The 25,124-nt window shown below is 51.6% G+C and overlaps 9 protein-coding genes across 9 annotated transcripts; 4 read left to right on the top strand and 5 right to left on the bottom strand.

The window, feature by feature from the left end:
- Positions 1 to 67: 67 nt before the first annotated feature.
- IAQ61_003115 (uncharacterized protein) lies at positions 68 to 1,540 on the bottom strand (the record flags this gene model as incomplete). The annotated part of the gene is made up of 1 exon (XM_003844724.2): positions 68 to 1,540. The coding sequence occupies one exon, from the start codon at positions 1,538 to 1,540 to the stop codon at positions 68 to 70; it is 1,473 nt and encodes a 490-aa protein (XP_003844772.2).
- Positions 1,541 to 3,480: 1,940 nt separating this feature from the next.
- On the bottom strand, positions 3,481 to 4,712 carry IAQ61_003114 (uncharacterized protein; the record flags this gene model as incomplete). The annotated part of the gene is made up of 2 exons (XM_003844723.2): positions 4,263 to 4,712; positions 3,481 to 4,206 (listed from the first exon to the last, which is right to left on the bottom strand). Exons 1-2 carry the CDS (start codon positions 4,536 to 4,538, stop codon positions 3,481 to 3,483), a joined length of 1,002 nt encoding a protein of 333 aa, XP_003844771.2. The 5' UTR covers positions 4,539 to 4,712.
- A 420-nt stretch (positions 4,713 to 5,132) lies between these two features.
- On the bottom strand, positions 5,133 to 7,354 carry IAQ61_003113 (uncharacterized protein; the record flags this gene model as incomplete). The annotated part of the gene is made up of 4 exons (XM_003844722.2): positions 5,133 to 5,219; positions 5,284 to 6,699; positions 6,806 to 6,891; positions 7,024 to 7,354. 4 exons carry the CDS (start codon positions 7,352 to 7,354, stop codon positions 5,133 to 5,135), a joined length of 1,920 nt encoding a protein of 639 aa, XP_003844770.2.
- Positions 7,355 to 8,071: 717 nt separating this feature from the next.
- IAQ61_003112 (uncharacterized protein) lies at positions 8,072 to 10,853 on the bottom strand (the record flags this gene model as incomplete). Its single annotated transcript, XM_003844721.1, has 3 exons — positions 8,072 to 9,525; positions 9,579 to 10,414; positions 10,474 to 10,853. The coding sequence occupies 3 exons, from the start codon at positions 10,851 to 10,853 to the stop codon at positions 8,072 to 8,074; spliced, it is 2,670 nt and encodes an 889-aa protein (XP_003844769.1).
- Positions 10,854 to 12,352: 1,499 nt separating this feature from the next.
- IAQ61_003111 (uncharacterized protein) lies at positions 12,353 to 14,082 on the bottom strand (the record flags this gene model as incomplete). Its single annotated transcript, XM_003844720.2, has 3 exons — positions 12,353 to 12,916; positions 12,982 to 13,885; positions 13,946 to 14,082. The coding sequence occupies 3 exons, from the start codon at positions 14,080 to 14,082 to the stop codon at positions 12,353 to 12,355; spliced, it is 1,605 nt and encodes a 534-aa protein (XP_003844768.2).
- Positions 14,083 to 14,635: 553 nt separating this feature from the next.
- Positions 14,636 to 15,508, top strand: IAQ61_003110 (uncharacterized protein; the record flags this gene model as incomplete). The annotated part of the gene is made up of 3 exons (XM_003844719.2): positions 14,636 to 14,838; positions 14,892 to 15,364; positions 15,427 to 15,508. The coding sequence occupies exons 1-3, from the start codon at positions 14,722 to 14,724 to the stop codon at positions 15,506 to 15,508; spliced, it is 672 nt and encodes a 223-aa protein (XP_003844767.1). The 5' UTR covers positions 14,636 to 14,721.
- Positions 15,509 to 15,742: 234 nt separating this feature from the next.
- IAQ61_003109 (uncharacterized protein) lies at positions 15,743 to 16,713 on the top strand (the record flags this gene model as incomplete). Its single annotated transcript, XM_003844718.2, has 2 exons — positions 15,743 to 15,803; positions 15,883 to 16,713. The coding sequence occupies 2 exons, from the start codon at positions 15,743 to 15,745 to the stop codon at positions 16,353 to 16,355; spliced, it is 534 nt and encodes a 177-aa protein (XP_003844766.1). The 3' UTR covers positions 16,356 to 16,713.
- A 439-nt stretch (positions 16,714 to 17,152) lies between these two features.
- On the top strand, positions 17,153 to 20,753 carry IAQ61_003108 (uncharacterized protein; the record flags this gene model as incomplete). Its single annotated transcript, XM_066095836.1, has 7 exons — positions 17,153 to 17,290; positions 17,382 to 17,471; positions 17,592 to 17,616; positions 17,807 to 18,012; positions 18,066 to 18,905; positions 18,963 to 20,684; positions 20,739 to 20,753. 7 exons carry the CDS (start codon positions 17,153 to 17,155, stop codon positions 20,751 to 20,753), a joined length of 3,036 nt encoding a protein of 1,011 aa, XP_065954081.1.
- A 1,006-nt stretch (positions 20,754 to 21,759) lies between these two features.
- Positions 21,760 to 23,490, top strand: IAQ61_003107 (uncharacterized protein; the record flags this gene model as incomplete). Its single annotated transcript, XM_003844716.2, has 6 exons — positions 21,760 to 21,781; positions 21,847 to 22,012; positions 22,076 to 22,760; positions 22,817 to 23,047; positions 23,102 to 23,305; positions 23,353 to 23,490. The coding sequence occupies 6 exons, from the start codon at positions 21,760 to 21,762 to the stop codon at positions 23,488 to 23,490; spliced, it is 1,446 nt and encodes a 481-aa protein (XP_003844764.2).
- Positions 23,491 to 25,124: the final 1,634 nt, after the last annotated feature.

Below are 25,124 nucleotides of genomic sequence, written 5' to 3'. Positions count from 1 at the left end.
GCCATTTCTCCTGAGATACACAAAACGCCTGGAGATGATACTATATAAGTGGTATTCACATTCATTATCAAGTATCCAAGACTTTGCCTGGTGCGGGCAAATCTTTTGTGATGAGGAAATGATTCATCGCGTCCATTGTGGCTCCTTGTGATCCCCAACTAGTGTGTCCATCACCATTGCGTGTCAGCAAAATACTGTTCTTGATTTCGTCCAGCATGCCCACAGCCCAAGTATAGCTGGTACTAGGATCACGCAAGGAATTTACTAAGAGGATAGGATTTCTTGTCTTGACGTCGAGCTTGGCTGGTGGATTGCTCCGCGGTGATGGCCATCCTAGGCAAGAAGCTTGTAGCGTCCATGACTCCGAAGCTCCCTTTGTGAGAGGTGCGAAGACTTCACTCATTCTCATTGTAGCTTGCAGTTCTTCAAAGGAGATAGGCCCAGTAAACCAGTCCTGGCAGCCAATCGCAAGCTCTGCATATGAACTTCTGTCACCATCCTTCGCGAAAGTAGGGGCGAATTGTCCCGCATCCCCCTCGCTGGCGTTGAGCAGTGCATTGGCGAAGTCAATTTTTGAGGAAGTTGTAGATGGTATGAGAAATTCTTGTGCACTCAGCCTAATCTCGTCTTCTGTCACATCAGGGAAGCACAAATCCGGCTTCTCGCAAGACGGAACTGGTATAGGTGTCTGCATTGCGTCGCTGAGTAGGCGATACCACATCTGCTTGACATTGCGACCCTTCAAAGGACTTGTTTTGTCTTTCTCCGCCCACAGAAAGAACTGCTCGAGCGTAGCAGCATATGTAGTGCTTTCGATGAGGATATTGGAGGTTCGGGATTGACTGTGTTGTACGATACCATCGAGGACCATGACTCGGATATTCTCAGGAAATAACTGAGCGTATTGGGCACCTAGCTGCGAACCATATGACAAGCCCAACCAGTTCATTTCCTCTCCAAGTGCTGCCCGTACAGCTTCGTGATCCTTCGCTGAAGAAATGGTATCGACATGATTGAAGAGTGGTCCAGTCAATTTTAGACAGCTCTCACCCAATCTTGTGTTCTTGGATACTAAACGGTCGTAGTCCTGCTTGGTCTTTGGGAATTTGGAGACCCGTTCGTTCCAAATTTCTGGATCACACACAACCTGCGTACTCATGCCAACACCTCGCGGATCCACACCAATTATGTCAAATCTTTCGAGGATATTGGGTGACACAGGGAATAAACCTTTCGTGATGGCAGAGACCAATTCAATCGCACTACCGCCAGGACCACCCGGGTTCACGAAAAGCGATCCCAGTCTTTCGCTGCTGCTTCCTTTGGAAGATCTAAGAAGTCTGACCATAGCTAGGGAGAATGTGCCACCTCCGCCCGGGGCATTCCAATCAATCGGCAAAGTCATATTTGCGCATTGTAGGTTGGGCGCCAACGCATCGCAATTCGTCCAGGTGATAACTTTATTTGTCGCAGCGGAGATGATGGGTATAGATAAGACTGGCGACACGAAAATTCCGGCGAGGATAATGTTGATGAACATGACGAGTCATCAAAGCGTTGTAGATTTCGAGAAGAACTTGCCGACGTAGTTTAGTAGGATGGATTCACCAAGTCACTGGCCCAGACGATAGATAACATATGGTTTGCCGAGATCGGCAGATACATGATTAAACCTGCTCAATATCGGTCGAGGCTGCTGATTCAGAATCACAAAATGAAAGATCCGCAAACGAGTGCTCCGGCTCATTCCAACGAGTAAGGTCTACGAGGAATGCGCGGGGCGATTTCAATCGACTCTGGACTGCTTGCAGGCGTTTCTTTCACTCTTTAAATTATCACTCCAACAGTGAAGATCAGTTGAGGCACAAAATATTTATCGAAATTCCTAATGTCTATATTCCTATCAAGTTGGAATACCTCCTTTTGACCGGTATGACTAGGGAGGCGGGCTCTGGCAGGCAAAACGGAAAACAGCGTGTGGGTCTGTTCTGGCACCACGTAATGCCCATACAGGGCTACTCAATGACATGACCAGTTCATAGACAAACGCGCTCCAATAGATGTTGTGGACATCTGGAAGCGGTATTTAGGCAGTAGTCACGAATGTCTGTCAGACTGCAGGATCCACTTAGCAAGACTGCGTAACCATCCTGACGCGTGAGGTGCTGCCCCTGTACGATCCCACATACCAGGATACATGCTCAGCTACCAGTCCCAGGGTATCATTTTACTGGTTGCGCGAGGCGTGCTTGAGTGAATTATCATCGATTTTGTCCTCACAAACGTATCCGAGCGCAATGCTTCTCTTGCCATTTTGATTTCGACCAGGCAGTCAGCTAGAAAAAAAGGACAGAGAACCATACTGTGAAATCAACACTTCACAATCGTCTCTTCAAAGATATCTATAACACATTTGCACCCAAAGAGTTCACACTCGTACAGGTGCGCAATAGGCGCGGCGGTGCATGTTCAATGAACCTCACCTATCGATGATTTTCAGACGTCAGGCCAGCATTCCGCATCCGTTCGCTAGTTCGAAAGACTGGAAGACAGACAATACTCTGACCCACAGCTCGCAGTCCAGGCTAAGCGCTTGTAAATCCTATCTTCACGACACTTGTACCTAGCAGCTGGCCTCGAACGCGTTACCCCGCATCACACTTGACGAATGTGCACAAGACTGTTAATATCTTCGCAGTCAGTTGCAATGTAGCAAAACGTGCATTTCTTCCTGGCTAAGCTGACTTGAGCTATTCCGGCTGTTCGGCGGAAGAGGAATGTGGACATGAGCAGGCATTGCGACGGGAGTGGGATACCGGTAGCGGGATCGAAATTGTGTAAACAGAACTTTGCCATGCGCCAAGTGTACGGTAGATTAACTTTCGGTAATCTGCTACAGCAATCACCGCTAGGGTGAAGAAGACCAGGATATTTCATACTTTTATCCAGGACTTGCAGGACCGTTGGATGCTTTCTTTTGATTTGCTCGTCATCTAGTCTGATCTTTTCAGTATACCGCGATGCCGTCTCTCGCCGCCTTACCTATTTCTGTACCTTATTTTTGTTCTTGCGGCTTCGGAACATCAATATGAATTCGTCCTTGACCAAGGGCTTAGAGTGTCGAGGCAGTCAGTAACAATTACGTCTGGAGTCATTGCAGACAGGGGAGGGAGGATGGTGAGTAGTTAGTAGGTATCCGATCCCGTTGAACCTCTGATACGGTAGCACCGATAGACTCACAGAGACCGTGAACGGGCGATTTTAGAAAGGATGGTTGAGTCTTGTAAGGCTCCAGCGTGTCTCAAACTGAGGCTATGATCCTTATGCGAGGGTGTAGTGGTGGTGAGGGATGCTCTAGGGAAGGGAAGGGAAGGGAAGAGAAGGCATGGTAGAGAAGGTTGTGTATATGCAAGATTTAGTAGGTTGCAAGTGTGATTTGTTTACGCATGTAGCATAATTCTTCGTACAGCATCATTCCACCTACTGAACAACAACCCCAACCCCAAACCCCCTAACCCCATTACTAACCCAAACCCTCTCCCCAACCCCAACAGTCTCAATCCCAATCGGCTCCTCCATACAAAAGCCCCTCCCAAGCGCCCACCGCCTACTCGTCCCACGCTGCCCCCCAGCTCCAACCTTGGCACTACGCACAGAGTGGCCCCAACGCCCTGCAAACGGCTTCCGCAGCTCACCCTCATCCGCATTGTCGTTCGTGAGCGTGGAGCCGGAGAATTCATCAGACGGGACGCCGACGGGTGGGGTGACCCATCGGCCGCCACGGAAGAGGTAGAGGCTGGTTAGGGTGCCTTCGGTGAGTTCGCGGACTTCGTTGTAGAGCATGACTTCTCTGTATACGGAGTCTGCGGGTTCCGAGGGGAGGGCGCGGGAGCGGGAGGCGTCGTACATGGCGCGGTGGGTTGTTTTGAGGAGGGTGAAGGGGGAGGAGGGGGTGGGGTGGGTGTCGAGTTTTAGTTTCCATTCGGGGGGTGAGGGTGGGGTGGATGGGTTGGTAGGGAGGGAGTCGGTTGGGCCGAGGGTTAGAGCGCCGCCAGTTAGGGGTGAGGGGGTGAAGGAATTGGCAGGGTGAGGTTGGGATGGGGAGGCAATGTCGAAGGAGGAAGGGTAGAGAGTTGAGAGCGGGACAGGAGGGATGGGCGTTAGCTCGACTGTTAGGTTTGCGGCTTTGTCGAAGAGAATGCGTAGCTATCCGTTGTTTAGATTGAGTGTCTTGCATTGACAATCTTGGATAACAAGTTTACCTTTAGCGGCTCGTCTTTCCCGCCCTGTTCAATATGATCCGTGACTCGTTTCAAAAGGTCTTCGTGTAACGATTTTCCATCTTCCAATCTCTTTTCTACTTTGGAAAACTCAAAGTGCTGCGCTGCTTCCAGCATGCGATCTTGATGATACGCCAACATGTAGAAAGGTGAGGGACTGACTATGCTCAGGGCCGGTCTCGAGTTTTCTAACGAAGTTAGAAGGATTGGATCATATCGCAAAGAGGTGAATAGCTGGAAGTCGTTGTCGGTTGACATTGTAGCTTGATCAATCGAAGAGTGGAAGGAATTGTGGTCCAAGGAAGTAGGTCGGGGGATAACGGATAGAAAATGGAGAATAACAACGTCAAATTAAATGTGATGGGCCGGATGGTTTCTTGTCTGAGTTCAACATACTATTTCATGAGGTTTTTCACAACCGTTGACTTGCCTACGGGATGGTGTTGGTCTTGGAAGATGTGTTGTCACAGTCAAACCAATAGGCTTTACCCCACGCTTGTACAGGCTTGTTCTACCTATTATTATTGGCCAGCGATTTCTCCACGACTGCAAAACTTCAAACATACGTACAGCACAGCAACAACACTCATATCAATGCTATTGTACATCATTAATCCAACTATACCATATCAACTTCAACACTCAAAAATTGGACAGCCAGGCCCCATGATTCATGAATCAAATATTGTGCACATTAAGGAGGGGGAAAGACTTTCTCATTAACAACGCCATATCCCGATCCCCATATCGTCTCTGCATCTCCAACGCCGCAACAATCCAGTCGAGAGGTTTTGTAAGTACAAGGTCAATGGGAAAACTAAAAACGATTACTCTTCACCTCCTCTCCTGTCCTTATCGCATGCCCCCGCCACCGAAACCGCCGGCTCCTCCGCCCATTGCCCCTAGCCGCGACGCAAGCTTGGGGTACTTTTCTTGCACCTGTAGTGCCGTTAGTACTCATTTCAGATTCAAGATAATATTCGGAGTCGTGCGAAAAACCTACCTCCAGCTGTGTTCTCGTCGCCTCAGCATAACTCAACGCATTGACAATCTCACCCTCTGTTCTCGACAACTCCGCGGCACGCTCAAAGTACTTGAGCGCATCTGTGACCTTTCCTTGCTGTAGTAGCAATTGTGCCATGGTCGCGACGGCAATGTCGCATTCAGGGTCAATGATGAGGGCCATTTCGCAAAGCTTCTCTGCCTCGCTGAAGTCATTCTTCCATTGGAAGAGTGCGAGCGCCTTGTTGATGAGCGGTAACACATTCATGCCCATGGGCTTGCTCGTCTTCTCCATCTCGACAGCCGTATCGAACTTCTCAACGGCTTCTTGGTACTTTTGCTGATCGAGGAGCAGTTCTCCGTAGTAGTTGTACACGTCTGGAACGGTGGAGAAGTTCTTCATGCAGCGGCGGAAAGTGGCCATGGACGAGGCGATGCTGCCCATCTTGTATTGGGTGACGCCGAGTTGAATATGCGAAAAGATGAAGTCCTTGTCCAAGTCGATGGATTTCTGGTAGTCTTTGGCGGCCTCGCCGAATTCAGACTTGATGAAGTGCAGCTGTGCTCGGTGGTAGTAGATGTCGGGGTCGTTTGCATTTTGTTCGAGCGCGGCGGCAAAGTCGGCTTCGGCGGCGTCGGGGTTGGCGAGCTCCAAATGCATGCTGGCGCGCTTGATGAAGCTCTGGGTGAGTGTGGGCTGCAGTTCGATGCTCTTGTCCATGTCGCGCAGAGCGTCTTCGTTGTCGCCCTTCAGGTAGCTGAAGGTTCCACGCATGTTATAGGCAAAGGCTTCGTGCTCGCCCAAGTCACCCAGCTCTACAGCGCGCACAAAGGCGGCGGCAGCATCGTTGTAGCCCTCGCCCGTCTTGGTTGCCATGGCTCTGAGACCCTTGCGCAGCTGTCCCTTGCCCGTCTCCTCGTCCAGCTCATCTTCGTCGGTGAGGCCAGCGGGCGAGGGCTTAGGCCGGAAGCTCTGCAGGTAGTTTGTGACAAACGTGGGGCTGGGCAGCTTCTTCTCCTTGCCGGCAAGGATGGCCTTGCCCTTGGCCTCGGCCACCTTCTTGAGCAGGCGCTCAACGCTCTGCGCGCTGCTCTCGTTGCGGAAGCCGTCGATGATGCAGCTGGCCGTGTAGTCGAGCAGGGCCTCGCTGTTGCGCTCCACCTGCTCGTATGCATTGGCCCGTCGGTTGAGCGCCTTGACGTATTCGTTATCGAGGTTGATGGCCGCCGTTGTGTCCTCGATGACCTTGTCCCACTCGCTCATGGCATTGTAGCAGGCCGCGCGGTTCGAGTAAAAGACGGGGTCTTGCTTGCAGAGGATGGCCTTGCCGTACAAGTCAATGGCCCGATTGTAGTCCTTGGAGCCGTACGCCTTGTTGCCGGCGGCCTTGAGCTTGGCAGCATAGTCTTTACGGTCCTGTTATAGTTCGTCAGTGTCAGTGTTCTAGTCTGTTCTGTTCTGCCCCGTCCCGCGTCCCGCGCCCCACGCAGCCAGAATGTTCAAAATAGTGGTGTCAGCCTACCTCTGGTGACAGTGCCCCGACCGTGTCCTCGTTCACGTCAGGCAGTTCTTCTTCGCTCACAGCTGTGACGGATGCCTTGTTTGACTCTGTTCAAATGTTAGCGCTCATTTTTCGCTTCCACCTCGTCCGCGCCCTCCCTCCCCCACAACGATGATGAGATGGAGAGGGTCGAGGTCGAGGTCGAAGATGATGATCACAATGATGATCAGGCTGCATACCGGCCTTCTCCACTGTCGCTTCCTTGCCGCCCACTGAGCCCTTCTCTGCCCTCTCTTTTGCGCGCTTGCGTTCGCGTTGCCTCTTGCGCTTGTTGGCCTGTGAGTCTGTCGCGCCTCCATCCCGCGCATCGCCATTGGAGAAGTAATAGACGACCCCGCCAGCGCCGACCACCAATGTGATGCCGGCAATCGTATACACAACGCCCTTGTTCTCCGACGCCCAGTTGGACAACCGGTCCCACAGCGAACTCGTGCCTGGCTCGACGGGGATGCCCACGGGAAACGGGCCCGGCGAATTAGGCAGCGGGGTGTTGGCCTGCGTCGGCGCCATGGTTGGGGGAGGAGTGGGGGAGGAGGTAGGGGAGAGGAATAAGATCGGGGGGGCGGATTCAGGTACAGTGATGCCAACAAAAAAGGCGGCCGTCGTCTCAATGGCAGTGGCGGCAGATGGCGTGTTTGGGCCTTCTCTTTCGAGTCTTGTTGGAGAAATTTGGACTAACAAGAAAGCTTGCGTGCACAGGACAGCCGGCCCACGTCATTACCGGTACCGTGCCGACCACACCATCGGCGGGCAACCATTGGCACATACCCGGGGGACATGGACGGCTGCCAGCTGCCACCACACCACGCCAACGGCATGAAACTTCTCCCAGCTCGTCCCATTCTCCACAATAGCATCATCAGGGCACACAAACTTCCACTGCTGTACCAACGCTTTTTCTTTAGTAGCCACGTATCCGCGGCTTTTGCAAGGCTGTTCTCACTATAGTACATGAAGACTATAGCACATGACTATCCAGGCTAATCCATATCCTTTCAAAAGTACACAGCTACCGATGACCTTTATACTCCCTCACATCATCTTCTCTTGCCATCCAAGATTCACTAGCTCAAACCATGCGATCTTGAATCTAGCATTTCCTAACCGACTATAAAACGTCGTTAACTTGGTATCACTATCCTCAACCCTCTCTCTTATACTCCTCATACCCATGCGATGCTTGTCTATCTATACCTCATCCAACGAACCATTAGCCCCTACGCCTTTCTACTCCCCACTCAACTGCAAGATCAATGTACTAGCCACATCCAAAAATGGAAAAGGGCTCGTCACAACCTTCTCCCCATCAGTACTGCGTCCTGCGCCCACCTCTTCCGTACGCTCCCTGAGTACACCGGTACCTCCAGCCCTCAGCTCCTTTGCCAAGTCATCAGGCAACGGTTCCCCATCGCCCAGCCTCCGCCAGACACCTTGTTCGTCGTCCCATCCGTCTTTGTGTGTCGGATGCGGCTGACTCGACGAAAGCGCGAGACTGCTCATCGTTCTGTCCAGCGTATTCGTCGCCTTGATCTCGCGGACTAGATTTGACACGAGACGCTCGTATCCTGCACATTTGAAGTCTACGACAAAAAAGTCGCGGTCAATGCTGTATAGTTGTATCGTCATGTATATCCACACGGCCTCGTCAGCAGCTGGGTAGTCTTCTGCGAGGGAGGCGCCGCGTTCGGCCACGGTCAAACCTTCGACACCCGGAGATAGCGGGGACGTGCTTGTGTTGGTGGAGCTGCGGCGACGAGGTCCAGAGGGATCGGTAGCGAGATCAACGCGTGAGGAGTGGGTTGAAGAGGGGTGTGCAATGCCTGGAGGGAACATGCCGTCCTTGCGGAAACGAGCGTTGATGACCCATGGATCTTCGGGGACGTGGTAGCCCCAGTCATTGGTATGGTTGTAGTGACGTTTTTGACGACCTCGTTTCTCTTCATTCTCGCCACCATTGCGGACTGTGAGTGGCTCACGGTGGGGCGAGTTCATCCGGTCCCCTTGCTCCTCACTGGAAGAGTGAGATGAGATCGAGGACCCCCGTGAGCGGCTTCTCGACCGCGAAGGCGAGCGTTCTTGTGACTCGTGCGAAGCGCTTCTACTATGCGACCCACTTCCTCCCCCAGCTTTGCGGATTTTGGGTACTTCCCAATCCGCACCCATTGCTTTCAGCGCCTTGAAAATGGCAAGCATAGCTTCCGCAGGCTGATTTCGGGATCTTATACCAAATTGCCATTTTGTCGGCCGGGGCTTCTTGGCGGGGAGACTTGTCATTGGCTCAGGCCGCTGCCTGTGAGCTTCGGGAATTGCGCGGAAGTTGGGCTTCAGTCTTCGCGCTGATATTTGTCTCTGTTCCTCGCTCTGTTCCTGATTCAGTGGCAACCCCTCTTCCTGAGGTCTGTTGGGTGGCCTAGGATGTCCCTTCATGTAGGCCTTGTGATACTCTGTAAGACTGCTGGGAAGAATAGCCACCGTGCTGACCGGACTTCGTATACTGGCTAATTGGCTGCTGGCATTTGACCCTTGGCGAGCGCGTTCATGATCAGAAGCAGGGGGAATGACTTGCGGCCGGGACATGGCCGAGAGGGTGTTGGGTATTGATGAGCTTAGATAACTTTCTTGGTGGTTCGGAGGTGATTGCGCGAAGAAGTCTTGGAGATTGTTGTCTCCTGTTAGCAGTGCTGTGGGCAGTCATGAGCATAGTCCAGATTCATTGTATACAAGCAAGACTTACGGTTTGTCTTCATGATTTGGTTTTCTCGGACGATGAGATACGCGTCCTTGATGGCACTTGGCTCATCCCTTGCCAAAGCTTCTTGAACATCGTGCTTTGCATAACCCATAGTCTTGCCCAATTTGGACACAACGGTCTCGTGCAGCTTCTGCACCACGGGCGCGGAGGCGGCAGGTGCTAGATCTTTGGGGTTGATGGCCTTGTTCGGGTCAACGCCGCTCTCAAAGAATTCCTGAATCGGGGGCTCGAGGTAGGCGGGCAAATCTTTAGTGAACCAGGGATCCTGCCGCAGCTCTGGAATCGTGATGCGGTGGACGGGGTTGACCATCAACATCTTCTTGATCAACGAGACGGCGCCAGGCGAGAGGTAACTGGGGATGCTGTAGTTGCCTGCTGCAATCTTCTTGAAGAGGGTGGGAATGTATTCGTCGTCGAATGGTAGTCTACCGACTAAGAGGACGTAGAGGATGACGCCACAGCTCCATACATCCACTTCCGGGCCAGCGTACAGTTTTCCAGAGATGACTTCAGGCGCTGCGTAGTTTGGGCTACCGCAGCTAGTCTTCAAAAAGTTGCCATCGGTCATGATGTTGCTCAGGCCGAAGTCGGCGATCTTGACATTGTATTGGTCGTCCAGCAGGAGGTTCTCAGGCTTCAGATCGCGATGCACAATCTTGTGGCGATGGCAGTACTCGACGGCGCAGACTATCTGTTGGAAGAACTTGCGAGCCTTGTCCTCTTGTAATCTTCCGTTGTTGACGATGTAGTCGAAGAGCTCTCCGCCGGCGTATTCGAGGACCATGATGATCTCAACGGGGGTCGTGATGACGGTATATCTCGGTCACGATCAGTACATGGCTATCTTCGTTGGGGTCAAAGAGGGCCGGCAACCTACAGCTTGATAATATGCGGGTGTCTCAGCAGCTGCAGGTACTGAATCTCGCGCTCAATCCTGCCAGCCATGTCCCGAGTGACGAGTCGTTTGCGGTTGATAATCTTAAGAGCGACCTTCTGGCCGCTCACTTGATGTGTGGCCAGTTTGACCTTGCCAAAAGAGCCCTCGCCCAAGGTCTTGACTATGGTATACTGCCCCAGGCGCTGATTCGCCTTGGGGTCCCTACTCTTGCTCTCTTGAGCGGCTGTGGTGACTGGTGCATTGGGCTGAACGGCTGGAGAGAATTCGACGGTTTTGGTTGTGCTCGCGCCGCCCCTTCTTGGGGCCGGCATGGAGATGGAGAGCTCCTCGAGATCCTCATTGTCGATAGCGGCCGACATGGCGAGGGGTGGATTTGGGCTGTCAGATAAGGGACCGACTGGAAGAAGCTCGGGGCGGGGGAGCTATGGGGCGACGGACGACTAGCGACTTGGAACAAGCGGTGTTAGCAGGTACCGTGCAAGCCGAGCACTGAGTAGGCCGGTGCATGGCCCTATGCAGCAGGCGCGTGGAGGGGAGGCGGGCATGCCAACAGACGGACGGGCATGTGAAGACGGGGCAGCGGCGGGAAATCTGTTGGGAAGTCTCATTTCGCCTGTCGCCATGCAACAACAGCACAACCACAGGTGTGGAGTACAGTGTAGAGAACAACACAAGAGAGAGCAGAACAGCAAACAAACAGACTTACGTCACAGAGGTGCCTTGCAGCGGCGACGCACAAACCGTGGCTCCGGGGCTCCGTGGCTCTTTGGGGAGGGGGGGGGGGGGTGTGTGCGTCTCGAGGTTGTGTAGAAAGACGACGCTTGGACGGGCTTAACGTCAGTAACTGCCCCGCTCACACAACGACTGCGCGCGGTGGAGGCCCACCATGCACGGCTTGGATGAGATGGAAGAAGGCGGCAGTGCAAAGGGCCAGGCGCCAGGCGCAGTGAGTAGGGATGCGAAACAATCCTCAGTGGCGGTAGTAGAGAGTTGTCGACGGCTGTCTCAATCGTACAAGGTGGTCATGGGCGGCTGGGAACAATGAGTGTCGGTGGTGGGGCTCCTCTCTCTGCGCGCTGAGGACAGGCAGATAGATGGTGCTAATGGATGCGGGGGTGGGCGGAAGGGGCGCTCGGGGGGACAATTCATGTTAGGGTGCATGAATTGGGCAGGATGCAGATTTGCTGTCTTCCATGTACCTATCTAGTACACCTCTTGTTGCTCTTCCACAGTAGTCCAGAAAAACGTGGGTAGTCGTTGGAAGCTAGCCTACCGTACCTAGAGAGACCGAGATTCCCACAATGCCCCAAAGATTGCCAAAGTGTCAGGTCAGAATGGGCAATTGCCAATGACTGCAGTGTGTGTTGGTTCCAACTTTCCCATTGTGCAGTTACGGTGCCTAGAGTACATATCCCATTCCTGTCACAGCCACAACATCCATGTTTTCAATTTTGGTTTGCCTTCCCAGCCCTTGCACTCGTTCGCAAGCAAGGCCCATGGTCCCTCCAGTGTGACGCGCATGTTGTACTTCGCACGTGCTTGCTGGTTCCCGCCTCCACGCGACTTGTGCTCTACTCACTTTGGTCACGAGGTGCAGGCCCGAGAAAACTACCCCTTGTGCATTGTGACCATGTGCATTGTGCCCCGTCATGGACATTTCACAAAACCCCATGCCAGAACCACAACATCTGCATCGGCGCCATTGCAGATCCAATCATGGCCAGCGTATCACAGTAGACGATAGCCTTTCCTCCGCCCGCTGTCACTACCGTATGTATCTAGTGGGCTAATCATCCCTAGTACGGCAGGGTGGTCCAAGCAGTCCCCATGTAGGTATTGTACAGTAGGATGTGCATCATCAGAAGCAGAACATGCGTCCGAGTCCCCGCTGCTGCACTTCACGCCGCGCTGCCCCGTCCACGTACACAGCCTCGCCTTCGCTGGCCGAGCTCGAACCACTCACCTGCTTGCCTTTGGGGTTGCCAAACACCTTCAGCAAGACGACCATGGCCGCTGCACTGAGGATGCTGGCACACAAGATGCCAATCATCACTAGGTTGCTCTTGCGGTACCTGTGAGGCCCGGCCTTGGCATCCTCTGGCCAACCAGAATAGAGCGCGTACGTGGTGAGGATGCTGCCCAAGTTGCCCAATCCAGACACGAGTGCGCTGGCCGCTGCCACACCCACTTCGCCGTGGCGAGGCTGGAAGATCTCGTTCGCCCACGTCATGCAAATGGGCACCGTCGGCCCGAGACCAAACCCAACCAGCAAGACACCGCCATATCGCGACCAGTTCTTGGCGAAGGTGGCCACCAGGAGACCAGTGATTTGGATCATCACAGCGCCACTGAAGAAGGCGGCGCGGTGCTGATGGAAGCGATCCGAGATGGGTGTCACCAGTAAGATCGCTATCAAGTCCATCTTGGCAAAAGTCAGTATAGCATGACAACTTGATGACATCGAGCGAGGGAGGAGGTGCAACTCACAATCCAGATCGGCGCGGAAAGTAGGCTGAGCTGTATGCCAGTCAATTGTGGGTTGATGCCACGAATGATGACGGTTGCATAGGCCTGCGTCCCATTTCCGACTCCAACAACACCAAAGTACATGACAACAAGTGGGTAGATTCTCCAGTCTGTAATCACGGCCCAGAGATCCTTCGTGGTCCACAGAGCACGATGGTACACTCGAGTCAAATCCTCGTAGTGGATCCTGGCATCTTCCCCTGTGAGTGCCGGCTTGCCTGCTGGTAAGTACTTCAAGACTCCACTTCGTACTCGAACTTCGCCCGGTGGAAGAGGCCTGTCGGGTAGCCACCACAGCAACGACACGCCAACAAGGAAGCCAACGATGCCGTACATCAGGAACATCCACTGGAAGCCAACTAGACCGCCAAGGCCATCCATCTTTTGAAACCCAGCAGAAACAAGACCGACAACAGCTGCAGACATTTGAGATGCCGTGAAGTAGCGTCCAATACGCTTGCCGGTCCTGGATGGAGGGTAGAAGAGTGTCAGGTAGTACGACATGCCAGGCCACATGCCTGCAATGACGATACCGAGAAGCAGTCGGAGTAGGTACAATGACCATGCTGCCTTCATAGCAGTCAAACACATGCCAATGATACCCACACAAGTCACGATTCGACTCATCCACGCATGTGGGCTGACTCTGGTCATGATGAGATTCGATGGCAAGTCAAAGATGACATAGCAGACATAGAAGAGTGCCAGACCAGTGGACACCTGTTTTGGCGTGATGTTCAGCACCGAACCGAGATCGTGCTTGGTATCCAGGTTCATGGTCTGTGCAAGCCCAATGTTAGACCGAATCGCAGAGCAGATGAAGTATAAAACCCAGAATGCTGGGAGGATACGGCGGTCAAGTTTGCTGGGTGGTCATTAGGTGCTGCAAGATCAAGAAACTGGTTTTTGGAATGTCAGTCCTTACGCGTAGACTCTCTCTATCCTGTCAATATCCACCATCTCAGGTCCTACTTCCACGTCGTGATGTGAATCACCATGTTTTTGCGCGGCTGCTACTACTCCTTTTCCCTCGGTCGGGGAGCTATCCCCATCTGAAGGCATATTGTAAATTGGGCGCACTCCTCAGAAAAAACTCCAAAGCGCAGTGAGTCAAAAAGGCGGATGAAGATGCAATACCGCAACTCAACGATTACTCCAACGACCGTAGTCTCGGCTCTAGTACACAGTGAGACTCAGCCGTGCCTATGTCGGGCATACCATATCGCCCTATTGGCTGATCAACGCATTCGTCTATTCGTCGATGAGAAACTTTTTGCACTCGTGGTGGGGCGGGCGCTAGTGATGAGTTGGTGATTTGGTGATTGTCGAGTTCGTTTCCCCTTCCACGGCTGCAGTCGAGAGCTTTGATAGCTCTTAGCCGAGGGATCGGAGGAGAGCATAGAGTCTTCTGAGAATTACTGCTTCGATGAGCAATGCAAGCTGCAAGTATGATTGTGATTAGCGGACATCTTCTCATGAGGATGAGGGGCCGATGACCTCCCACTAACCAAATTGACCAGAATAAATTAGGTCTGATCTGTGATGAGATCATGCAAATCTTATCGATAAGAGCTTGCTTTCCCTCGCCGCCAGCTGTAATATCCACAGTACACTGTTAGTGGGTTTTGCTGGTGTCGGAATGGGAGCATTCTCCATTGACTTTTCAAGCATACGATAGTCAGGTATTTTGTTCCTTACACAATGCTCGTCAACGCATTCTCGCGTACGTCGCGCCAATTGCGATGCACACGCGCCTCGCCCATCCTTCGCCTCCGTGGCTCGCGACATGTTTCCACTTTGCCAGAGAACCGTCACATTGTACGATGAAAGCGCGCTACCGATCCGCAGCTCTATGCTGACGACCCGCGCAGTATGTCCATCAACATCCCATGGACCCAAACAAGAAGGTCCTGTCCCTCCTCGCCAGCGAACCACCAACCCTCCAGCTTGCCATTGGCACCGCCGACTCCCTGCCAGTCACCCCGCGAAACTTCACCACAAACCCACACTTCCTGTCCATCCTCTCCTCTGTCTTTGCCGAACATGCCGTCCATGACTCCTACGTCAAATCGCAGGCGGCAGTCTATGCATCAGCAGGCGGTAGCTTTCTGAGCGGCCCGAATGACGGCGCAGGAGGCGCAAATCACCAGGGTGGTGCAGGTGGTGCGAGGCACGGAGGATGGATACACATCAGTGATTTGAGGAACCCGCCAGATTATGGAAGGATCGCATGGCCTGAAGACATCTTCGGAAGTGTCGAGGTAGATGGCAATGGGAACTTTAGCGGGGAGAATGGCGGGTGGCAGGATAGTGGAACCTACAGAGTTGTGACGCGGGAAGGCATGTAAGTCTATCCATCCTACTGGAAATAGGAAATCAAGACTACCATGCTAATCTCTGCAAAAGACTGGGATTGACCGAGTTCATATGGGGAAAAACGGTGGAGAGGCTGCAGGAGCTTGAGAGGCAGATCAAACAAAACTCATGATTGTGTGCGAGATTACAGGACAGTATAGTCATTGGACTATACCAACAAAGTTAGGATTTTGACCTGGCGTGGCTCTCGACACTGTGATCCCGTACCTGACGATCTCTCTTAGACGTCTTGGCATGTCTTCAAACTCTCCACTCCATCTACACCCCCCAATCCTTACCACCACCCTAATTGTAAATATTTTCCGTCAAAACCCGACATCTCTCCGATACGTTCAAAAGAATCACAATGAGCGACTCCAAATCTCCTGAACCCGTTGCAGTCCTGTTTGTCTGCCTGGGAAACATTTGTGAGTGGTTACCCTTACCCTCTCTCCACCCCCACCACCCCGCACCACCGTCACCATGTATCCTAACATGACCACCCAGGCCGTTCCACCATGGCAGAAGGCGTGTTCCAATCCCTCACAGCACCTTCCCACCCCTTGATCTCCCGCATCGACTCTGCCGGTACCGGCGGCTACCACATCGGCTCCTCTCCTGATTCGCGCACCATGTCCACATTGCGCTCAAACGGGATAACCTCGTACCGACACGGAGCGCGAAAATTCTCCCCCGAGCGCGACTTTGCAGATTTTCAGTACATACTCGCCATGGATGCAGACAATCTAGAGGATCTGTTGGCGTTGCGAAGGCGGCGGGTCAAGCAGCTCGGGAGCGAGGAAGGCGTTGGGAAGGTCATGCTGTTTGGCGAGTTTGGGGGCATGGGTGGGAAGGGGAGGGTGGAGGAGATTCAGGATCCGTATTATGGAGGGGAGGATGGGTTTACGATTGCGTATGAACAGAGTGTTCGGTTTGGCAAGGCATTTCTGGAGAGGTTGGAGAAGGGGGAGCTGAGTTAGGTGAATACGAAGGGCGGGGATGATGGAGAGGATTTTGATACCCTTGGACAAGGAATGCGTTCTCTTTGTGTCTCCTGGTGCACAATTGAGCACTTGGTAAGACGATGCTGGGCATAATTTTGTGATGTTAACTAGGCAGTCCATGCGTAATTCACTCATGTGGTGATAGTATAGCGCTCAGTAAGCAATCGTGTACCAAATTACCGGAAGGTGCGGGTTACCCTTTTTGTCGATGATGGTGGATGGACAGTTTACAGAGGGCCTCGACGTGTATGTACAAGGGTCACTGGGTAGTATCACGTGTGGAGGGCGAACCTACTCTGTTGTGTATACAATGGATACACACGCAAGCACTCAGCCGCAAGCCTCGTGATGGCTTGTTATCTTAAGGCTCAGGGTGAACATGTACAGCCTCAGCAGCAAGGGTGCAATGGATGGACAAGTCGAACTCTGCTGTCAACAACAAAGAGCGAAATTGTCGGCAACAAGCTTCCCGGAAGTGCACGACATGCAGAGCCATTGTCCATGACGACCACCGTAGGTACATAGTATGTGCACGGCTTGTTCCCATGTTCTACCTTACATTGTATGTTTTTTTTTTCGCGCCGAAAATAGATGGAGAGAGAACTGGGCTTCGTAACCATGCGGCTGTGTCAAGTGTGGCGGGGCTCGACGCAAGACCCCGCAGCGAATGGAAGCGCAATCGCAGACGGCACGTCTTGAGGGGCCTGACACTGAAGCGCATCCTTGGCAGGCCTCTTCAGCTGGACCCAAAATACAAGCCAGCCTGAGCCCGCATGACTTTGTCTGTAGGTTGGAACCTGCTCTTCTCCTCATCACCCTCAAAGTACGCCCTGAAGCCTGCTTTTGCTTTTGGCGTCGTCGTCGTCGTTGTTGTCGTCGTTGCCCCGCCCCGTCGTACTACCGGTAACAAGGTACATGACCCAACCCTGCGCATCGGCCGTTGCTGTGGTAAACAACTGCGGTGCACCCGAACCTTGTCCACGCTTAATCGCATCTACCCAGGGTATCAAAACCCACCTGAAACCGACGTCCTTGAACCCGGCCTCTTGCCTCGCAACATCCCAGATCAAGCAGCGATACATCATACAACCCGTCCCAGCTGTGTATTGGCCTGCCATCTCCTACCCTGCCCGCGCATTTGGATTGCCGACTCAGCCATTACGTGACCGCCATAAACGAAGGCGCAGCATCTACCATAGTACACATCCCTAGCACACCATGTCCTACAACCGGCTGGGTGAGTAAATACACCCGTGCAATTCTCCGAGCCTGTATCATGTTTGTGCACTATTGCGCCGAACCGCTTCTTCGCTCCGACACCCTCAAGACTTCCATCTTCACAGTCTTCACAATCTTGCAGGCGCAGGACAGAACTTTGTAGCCACACGGTGACAAGACGAGGCTAACCAGACACTTTGCATTCAAAGGCTCCCCGCCCAACCCTTACGACAACGACATGGACCCGAGACGGCCTGGCCCAGGGCGGACGCCTTCTCCCGGGCAGCCTCTGCGCGGCTATCAACTCGAAGACCGCTATGCGTCGCCCGCACCGCCACCTAGTGGCATTCTCGAGATTCCCATGGGCCCAAACCCGGCGGCAGCTTCAGGCGACAGGCTCCCCCTACAGCCCAGTGTAGGTAGAGCTTGGGAGGAGCGCAGACCACAGATTGGCTAATACCCCGTCAGTACTCTGTGGAGAACATTCCCTACACTGCAGGCAACTACCACGACGACTACGACCCACGACCGCAACGACACGATAGCGATTACTCACTCGACCCTCAAGCGCATCATGACCAGTACTACAATCAGCCTTATGACCCATCACCAAACGAGGGAAACGCGCAGCACGGGTACGGCACACAGCCAACACACTATTGGCAAGATGAGGATATGAACAGGCCAATGATCCAAGGTCAAAATTCATATGGCCCAGATCCACACCAGGACCATGGAGAAGAAGACATGGACCCAGAAAATCCCTTTTCCGACGAGCCAGCGCCCACACCGAGCCCAGCGCCAATCAAAAGATGGAAGACTGTAAAGGAAGTTCAGCTGTTCAAAGGCAACCTGGTGCTGGATTGTCCCATTCCACCCCGACTACTCAACCAAGTTCCACATGCACAGCCCCCGGAGCGTGACGAGTTTACCCACATGCGATACTCCGCCGCCACATGCGATCCCGCAGACTTTGATGCGGATCGCTTCACATTGCGTCAGAAGCTTTTTGCGAAGCCTCGGCATACGGAGCTTTTCATCGTAGTCACCATGTACAACGAAGAAGATGAGCTGTTTGCGCGTACCATGATGGGTGTAATTAAGAATATCGAGTATATGAATTCGCGAACCAATAGTAAGACGTGGGGCAAGGACGCGTGGAAGAAGATCGTGGTTTGCGTCGTCAGCGATGGGCGTGCCAAGATCAACCCTCGGACAAGGGCTGTGCTAGCTGCACTCGGTGTCTATCAAGATGGCATTGCCAAGCAGCAGGTGAACGGCAAGGATGTAACGGCCCATATTTATGAGGTAGGTTCTCTTGCTCCGAAGCAGAGTCGGCACGCGTCATGGCTAACATGAAGACAGTACACCACGCAGATGACCCTCGATATCAAAAAGGGTGTTGTTGGTGTCAAGAAGGGCAACACCCCAGTGCAGATGCTCTTCTGTCTGAAGGAGAAGAATCAGAAGAAGATCAACTCACATCGATGGTTTTTCCAGGCTTTCGGCACTGTCCTCGATCCCAACATTTGCGTGCTCATTGATGCTGGTACCAAGCCCGGAAAAGACTCCATCTATCAACTCTGGAAGGCTTTCGATCTAGAGCCCATGTGCGCTGGTGCCTGTGGTGAGATCAAGGCTATGCTTGTGCGGGGAAAGAAGCTGCTGAACCCTTTGGTCGCCACACAAAATTTCGAGTACAAGATGAGTAATATCCTGGATAAACCTCTCGAATCAGCATTCGGTTTCATCACTGTGCTTCCCGGCGCCTTCTCCGCATATCGCTATGTGGCACTGCAAAACGACAAAACTGGCCAAGGTCCCCTCGAGAAGTACTTTGCAGGCGAGAAGATGCACGGAGCGAATGCTGGCATCTTCACAGCCAACATGTATCTCGCTGAAGATCGTATCCTGTGTTTTGAACTGGTATCCAAGCGAAACTGCCACTGGATCTTGCAATACGTCAAGTCTGCAACGGGCGAGACGGATGTTCCAACAACCATGTCGGAATTCATCAGTCAACGTCGTCGCTGGCTTAACGGTTCCTTCTTCGCTGCTGTCTATGCCCTGGCCCATTCTTTCGACATTTTCCGCAGCGACCACTCGTTCATGCGGAAGATGATGTTTCTCGTCGAATTTACTTACCAAACGATCAGCATGCTGTTCGCATGGTTTGCTCTTGGTAACTTCTTCTTAGTTTTCCGCATTCTCACGGCTTCATTACAAAATGAGCTTGGTACTACCGGAAAGGTGTTGTTTATCATCTTCGAATGGTTATACATCGCGGTCTTGATCAGTTGTTTCATCTTGGCTCTTGGAAATCGACCCCAGGGTTCGAATAAGTGGTATATGTCCATGGTGTACTTCTGGTGTGTCATCATGGCCTACCTCATGTTTGCATCCGTCTTCATCGCGGTGAAGTCTGTCCAGAAGCAGGTCCGCGAGAATCAAGGCTTTGAATTCGCAGACCTGTTCAGGGATAGGATCTTTGCTACGATGATTATTTCGCTACTGTCTACCTATGTCATGTGGCTGCTAGTCTCGATCATCTTCCTGGATCCCTGGCACATGTTTACCTCTTTCTTTCAATATCTTCTCATGACGCCAACCTACATCAACATTCTAAACGTCTACGCCTTTTGTAATACGCACGACATCACATGGGGCACAAAGGGTGACGACAAGCCTGAGAAGCTGCCTTCAGTCGTTACCAAGGCCGATGGTAAGGCCGATATCCAAGCTCCAACAGATGACGCCGATCTCAACACGCAGTACGAAACCGAGCTCCGCGTCTTCAGCTCCAAGTGGAAAGAAGACAAGAAGGTTCCCTCGGCCGGTGAAAAGCAAGAAGACTATTACCGTGGATTCCGCTCTGGTGTCGTCTTATTCTGGATGTTCTGCAATCTTGGTCTCACGGCTCTAGTCCTTCAATCAGGTGGCCTGGAGCTTACCGTCAGCAATCCAGATGAGGCGCAGAAGAAGCAGACCGAAACAGCAACGATATACCTTGCGGTTGTGTTGTACAGTGTTGCTGGTTTAGCAGCATTTAGATTCGTGGGAGCCATGTGGTTCTTGGTTGTGAGGATGGTGAGTTCATCCCGTTGTCTCTGAATTTTAGTGCTGTTTGCTAACATGATACAGTTCCGTGGCGTGTGAAAAGACAAAAATGTACCCCCTTGTGTGAGGTGCAAATGAGGTGTTGTATAATTGGCGTTCTGAACTGGTTTTGGGCGCATGATGACGGAATTCGAGAAGGTATTTTGCCCAATGTTTTTGATCAGATGATAAGCATGATACCAGTATTTGAATAAAATTCTCAATTGTCTTGATCTCGTCGAAAAATTCCACTTCTATTTCTCTCCGTGACTAGCTCCCGCGATTATTCATGAGCGTTAGTGTGTTTCTGATGCAATCTACTATCAATTGTATGGTCGGTACCATCACATGATATCTGACTATTGTACTATTGTAAGTGACTTCCTCCTCAAGGGCTGAGAACGCTTTGCAGCTTTATTAAACAATTCTATTTTTTGGGGGGGTGTTCAAACATGTATCTTCGCTCTGATACCTATCGGCACCTGGGATAGTCGCTGACGATTATCACAGATCCTGGCCCCCATCCACTCTCGGTATTTGAAATCGTGCACCGTTCAGACTTGTCTCTTACCCTTATGCTTGTCAAGTCTTATTATCGCCCTGAACTTCCCTACCTGGGTATCACGTTCCTATTTCCAATCTGCGTGAAGTTCTTTCATCTCCCTCACCCCGTCCCCTCGTACATCAGACCCATCCTTTTGCCTCACCAGCACCACAAGCCTTGGCCCACTCAATCTTTATTCTAGCTTTATCAATATTTCGTTTACGCGCAAAAGTAACCTGAGTCTCTCCGTCATCAACTTCTTCTTCTACTTCCCCCCAAGATTCTACCTTCACCAACTATTCCAACCTTGGGAGGTTGTCCCGCGCGAGCTCCTTCCCTCCCCATACCGCTCCTTCCCTAGCACAGCCTTGGCATCCCATTCTCCCATTACAACGCGAACACTCCCCGGCAACGAACCACACGCGCTGTTTTTTTATTATTTCCAAACTTGTCTGGCAACACCATTGGGCACCGCAATTTTCTTCGGCAACAACGATACACCTTCTCGGGTCGTCTGTGAGAATGGGTTGGGATACGGGCAATGGTATGTTTGGTTCCTTTTGCGTGCGTGCGTGCGTGAACGGCATGGGGTACTAATGCTGTTTGTAGACGCTAGGGCTTCGGCTTGGAATGTTGATACTGTCGGTGGGGGCGCTGATGTGTGGAACACTGGAGGTGCTGCTGCCGCCGGCTCCTGGGGTGGCGGTGATGATATCGCTGGCTCCTGGGGTGCTACCGGCGCTGGCGGTGATGGAGGCGACCAAACTTGTCGTGTGTGAGTACCTCCCGGTTCAGGATCATGAACTACACGAAGAATCGCTTCTGACATCTTCAATAGCTGTCATCAGACGGGCCACTTCGCTCGCGACTGCCCCGAAGCCCCTGCTGGTGGCGGTCTCACTGGCGAATGCTACAACTGCGGCGAAGTGGGTCACAACAAGGCCGACTGTACTAACCCACGTGTAGAGCGCGCATTCACTGGTACTTGCAACGGCTGCGGAGTAGAGGGCCATACTATTCGAGACTGCCCCAGCCAGAAGTGCAAACTCTGTGATCAGCCTGGGCATCGGGCTCTCGAATGCAAGTCTCGCCGCATTGTCAACTGGACCGGCATCCCAGAACTCGATGATGTCTCCGCTTGGGCTGCGTTGATCGACGCTGCCAATGCAATGGACTTGGACACGTTCAGGACTTGTCTAAGGGCCTACGCTCGCGCCACAATGGACAAGTTCAGTCTGCCTGATGTCGAAAAGGCTCTCCGGGAGGATAACAAGGGCATTTATCTCATCGCTAAGCCTCAGGAGCTGGCTGCGAACTTGACTATTGTTGATCTCGTCGGCAATCCCGATCGCGACTATGTCCTCTCTTTTCAGAAATTTGCCAAACCTCGTCGCGTAAAGATGGCAGAAGGCTGGCCCGCCTCGCCTGAAGAGAATATGGTACGCCTTAGCTCCGCTGGCTTCGTCGAGGACCGTGGTGTTCCGCTTTGCGGCAACTGCGGTGAACTTGGCCATGTTCGCAAGGTACGTTCTGATATTATACCCTGTCTTCCATTCCCCTAGCTCACTTTCTACACTAGCACTGCAAGCAAGAGCAGCCTGAACGCCAGAGCCACCAGCCAGAAATCACTTGTGTCAATTGTCATGAGATTGGACATCGTGCGCGCGACTGCAACAAGGAACGCTTAAACCCACATGCGTGCAGGAATTGCAAGAAGGATGGCCACAATTCCAAGGATTGCCCTGAGCCTCGTTCCGCCGAGGGTGTTGAGTGTCGTAAATGCATGCAGACTGGTCACTTCTCCAAGGATGTAAGGTCAACTTCCTCTTTTAAGTCTACTCCTTGTACTGACATACAACGATAGTGTCCTAACGTTGCGGCGCGAACCTGCCGTAACTGCGACTCGACTGAGCACATTGCCAAGGACTGCGATCAGCCGAAAAACCCCGACAAGACTCAGTGCCGCAACTGTGATTTGATTGGTCATTTCTCTAGGGATTGCCCCAAGCCTCGTGACTACTCCAGGGTCAAGTGCAGCAACTGTGGTGACATGGGACATACTATCAAGGTAAGCAGAGAGTGTCTTGATCAGGATGCAAGTACTGACTATCATAGCGCTGCAAGGCCCCTATTGCCGAAGACGACGGTGACGCTGGTGGTGGTGGTTGGGGTGATGTCGGCGGTACAACTGACGCTGCTCCTGCTATTGGTACAGGCGAGAACTCTTGGGATACCGGCGGTGGCGTCTGGTAAACATGCCGGCCTTCCCTTCACCATATGCACCATATCCATCTTCCACAACCCTAGTCACAAGTCACAAGCAAACAGGGGGACTCTTGAAAGACGTGCACAACATCATGCATGAGCATCTGCTTTACGCACTTGGCTAGCTTTCTGACTGCGTGGTGTGCCTTGCTTGCATAGGCCACCCAGATTTCACAAGCTATTGACTGCCATTATCAGCTGCGCCGAGTAGCTAGGTCGAAGATTGCAAAATTTGACAGATTCTGTTGGTTTTAGTGTATTAGTGACTATGCGTGATATATTCCTTTTACACATGCCACAGTAGACCACCTCTCTTCACACCACCTTTGAGCCAAGCACATTTGATCCCACTTATCCTCTACATAGCCTTTTTCCCGAGATTACACTACACGTGATTATCTAAACAGTTTCTTTGGATCCCAAGCATTAACCTTCGTTATGGGGTGGAAGCGGGCGTGGTTTGTTTGTGTCTTGTGAGGCTGGTGTTGGAAAAGGAGAGTTGGTTTCGGCATGTGCAGTATATTGAGCAGGCTGTTGTGCTAGTTCAAGTCATGACGTGCGGGTTTGGTATGGGTATGGGTATGAGCATGAGTATGGTCGTCGTACATGGGTTTTTGAAAGTATGCATAGAGGGGATATTGTACATGGATTGCTCCTTATTTTTTCTTGATTAGGTGGGTTGAAGGGATTTTGTACGTGGGATATTTCCTTGTCCTGTTGCGTTCGCAGCGTGTTGCTTGTTTGTACAGTAGCAGTGGGTACATGCTGCTCGATGCTGTTACCATACTACCGCCAAGCCAGATCAAACTCTTGACATTGCATTACATACCGGTACGGTAACGTGATCCACCACCGAGCGCCCACCCCCACCGAGCGCCCACTAACACCAAAATCACCAAATTTTTAACACTAAATTTCTTAATAACCATGGCACCTATTAATAACGCGCTTGCAGCAATTAAATCCTTAACTCTTAGAGAAGATTTTATATACTTAGAAATAGTAGAAAAGTATAGTTACTTATAGTTAACCTTATCTAGATACTACTAGAAAATTTAGTAGGTATATACTACTACTCTACTAAATAGTTAAATACTTAATACTATATAAGAAAGTAAGCTTATAGAGTATATTAAAGAGCTTTATAGGTAAGGATTACCCCCTATATAGACTATTATTTAAAATTTTATAACTAAAATAATAGGGAATCTAGTAGGTAAAAATTAGGTGTAGCGCTTTATTAACTACTATAATATTAATCTTATCTCCTATTAGGCTACTAGGCTTAATTATAACTACTTTAAAGCTAATTCTACCTTTAAGTATAGCTTATACTTTAAGCTTTTATACTAAAAAATAGAGTAATATAATATTAAGAGTTAGTATATCTATAATATAGATAAGAAGGGTTTTCTTATTAGAGTACTATTAAAAACTAAATATATATTTAATAAGAGCGCCTATAAGTAGAGAAAGATTAGAGCTATACTCTAGGATAGTAATAAGAAGTAGATTACTACTATAGCTTGCATATACGCTAATAGTACTACTCTTACCTCTACCCTTATTTATTAGTCCTAATCTAGAGCTCTATAGGATACCTAGTTATAAGATTTTAACTT

The sequence above is a fragment of the Plenodomus lingam genome (genome assembly GCF_022343315.1).
Source record: "Plenodomus lingam strain CAN1 chromosome Unknown contig_17, whole genome shotgun sequence".
NCBI lineage: Eukaryota > Fungi > Ascomycota > Dothideomycetes > Pleosporales > Leptosphaeriaceae > Plenodomus > Plenodomus lingam.
Note: the sequence above shows the minus strand (reverse complement) of the source record. Positions and strands in the feature narration are given on the sequence as shown.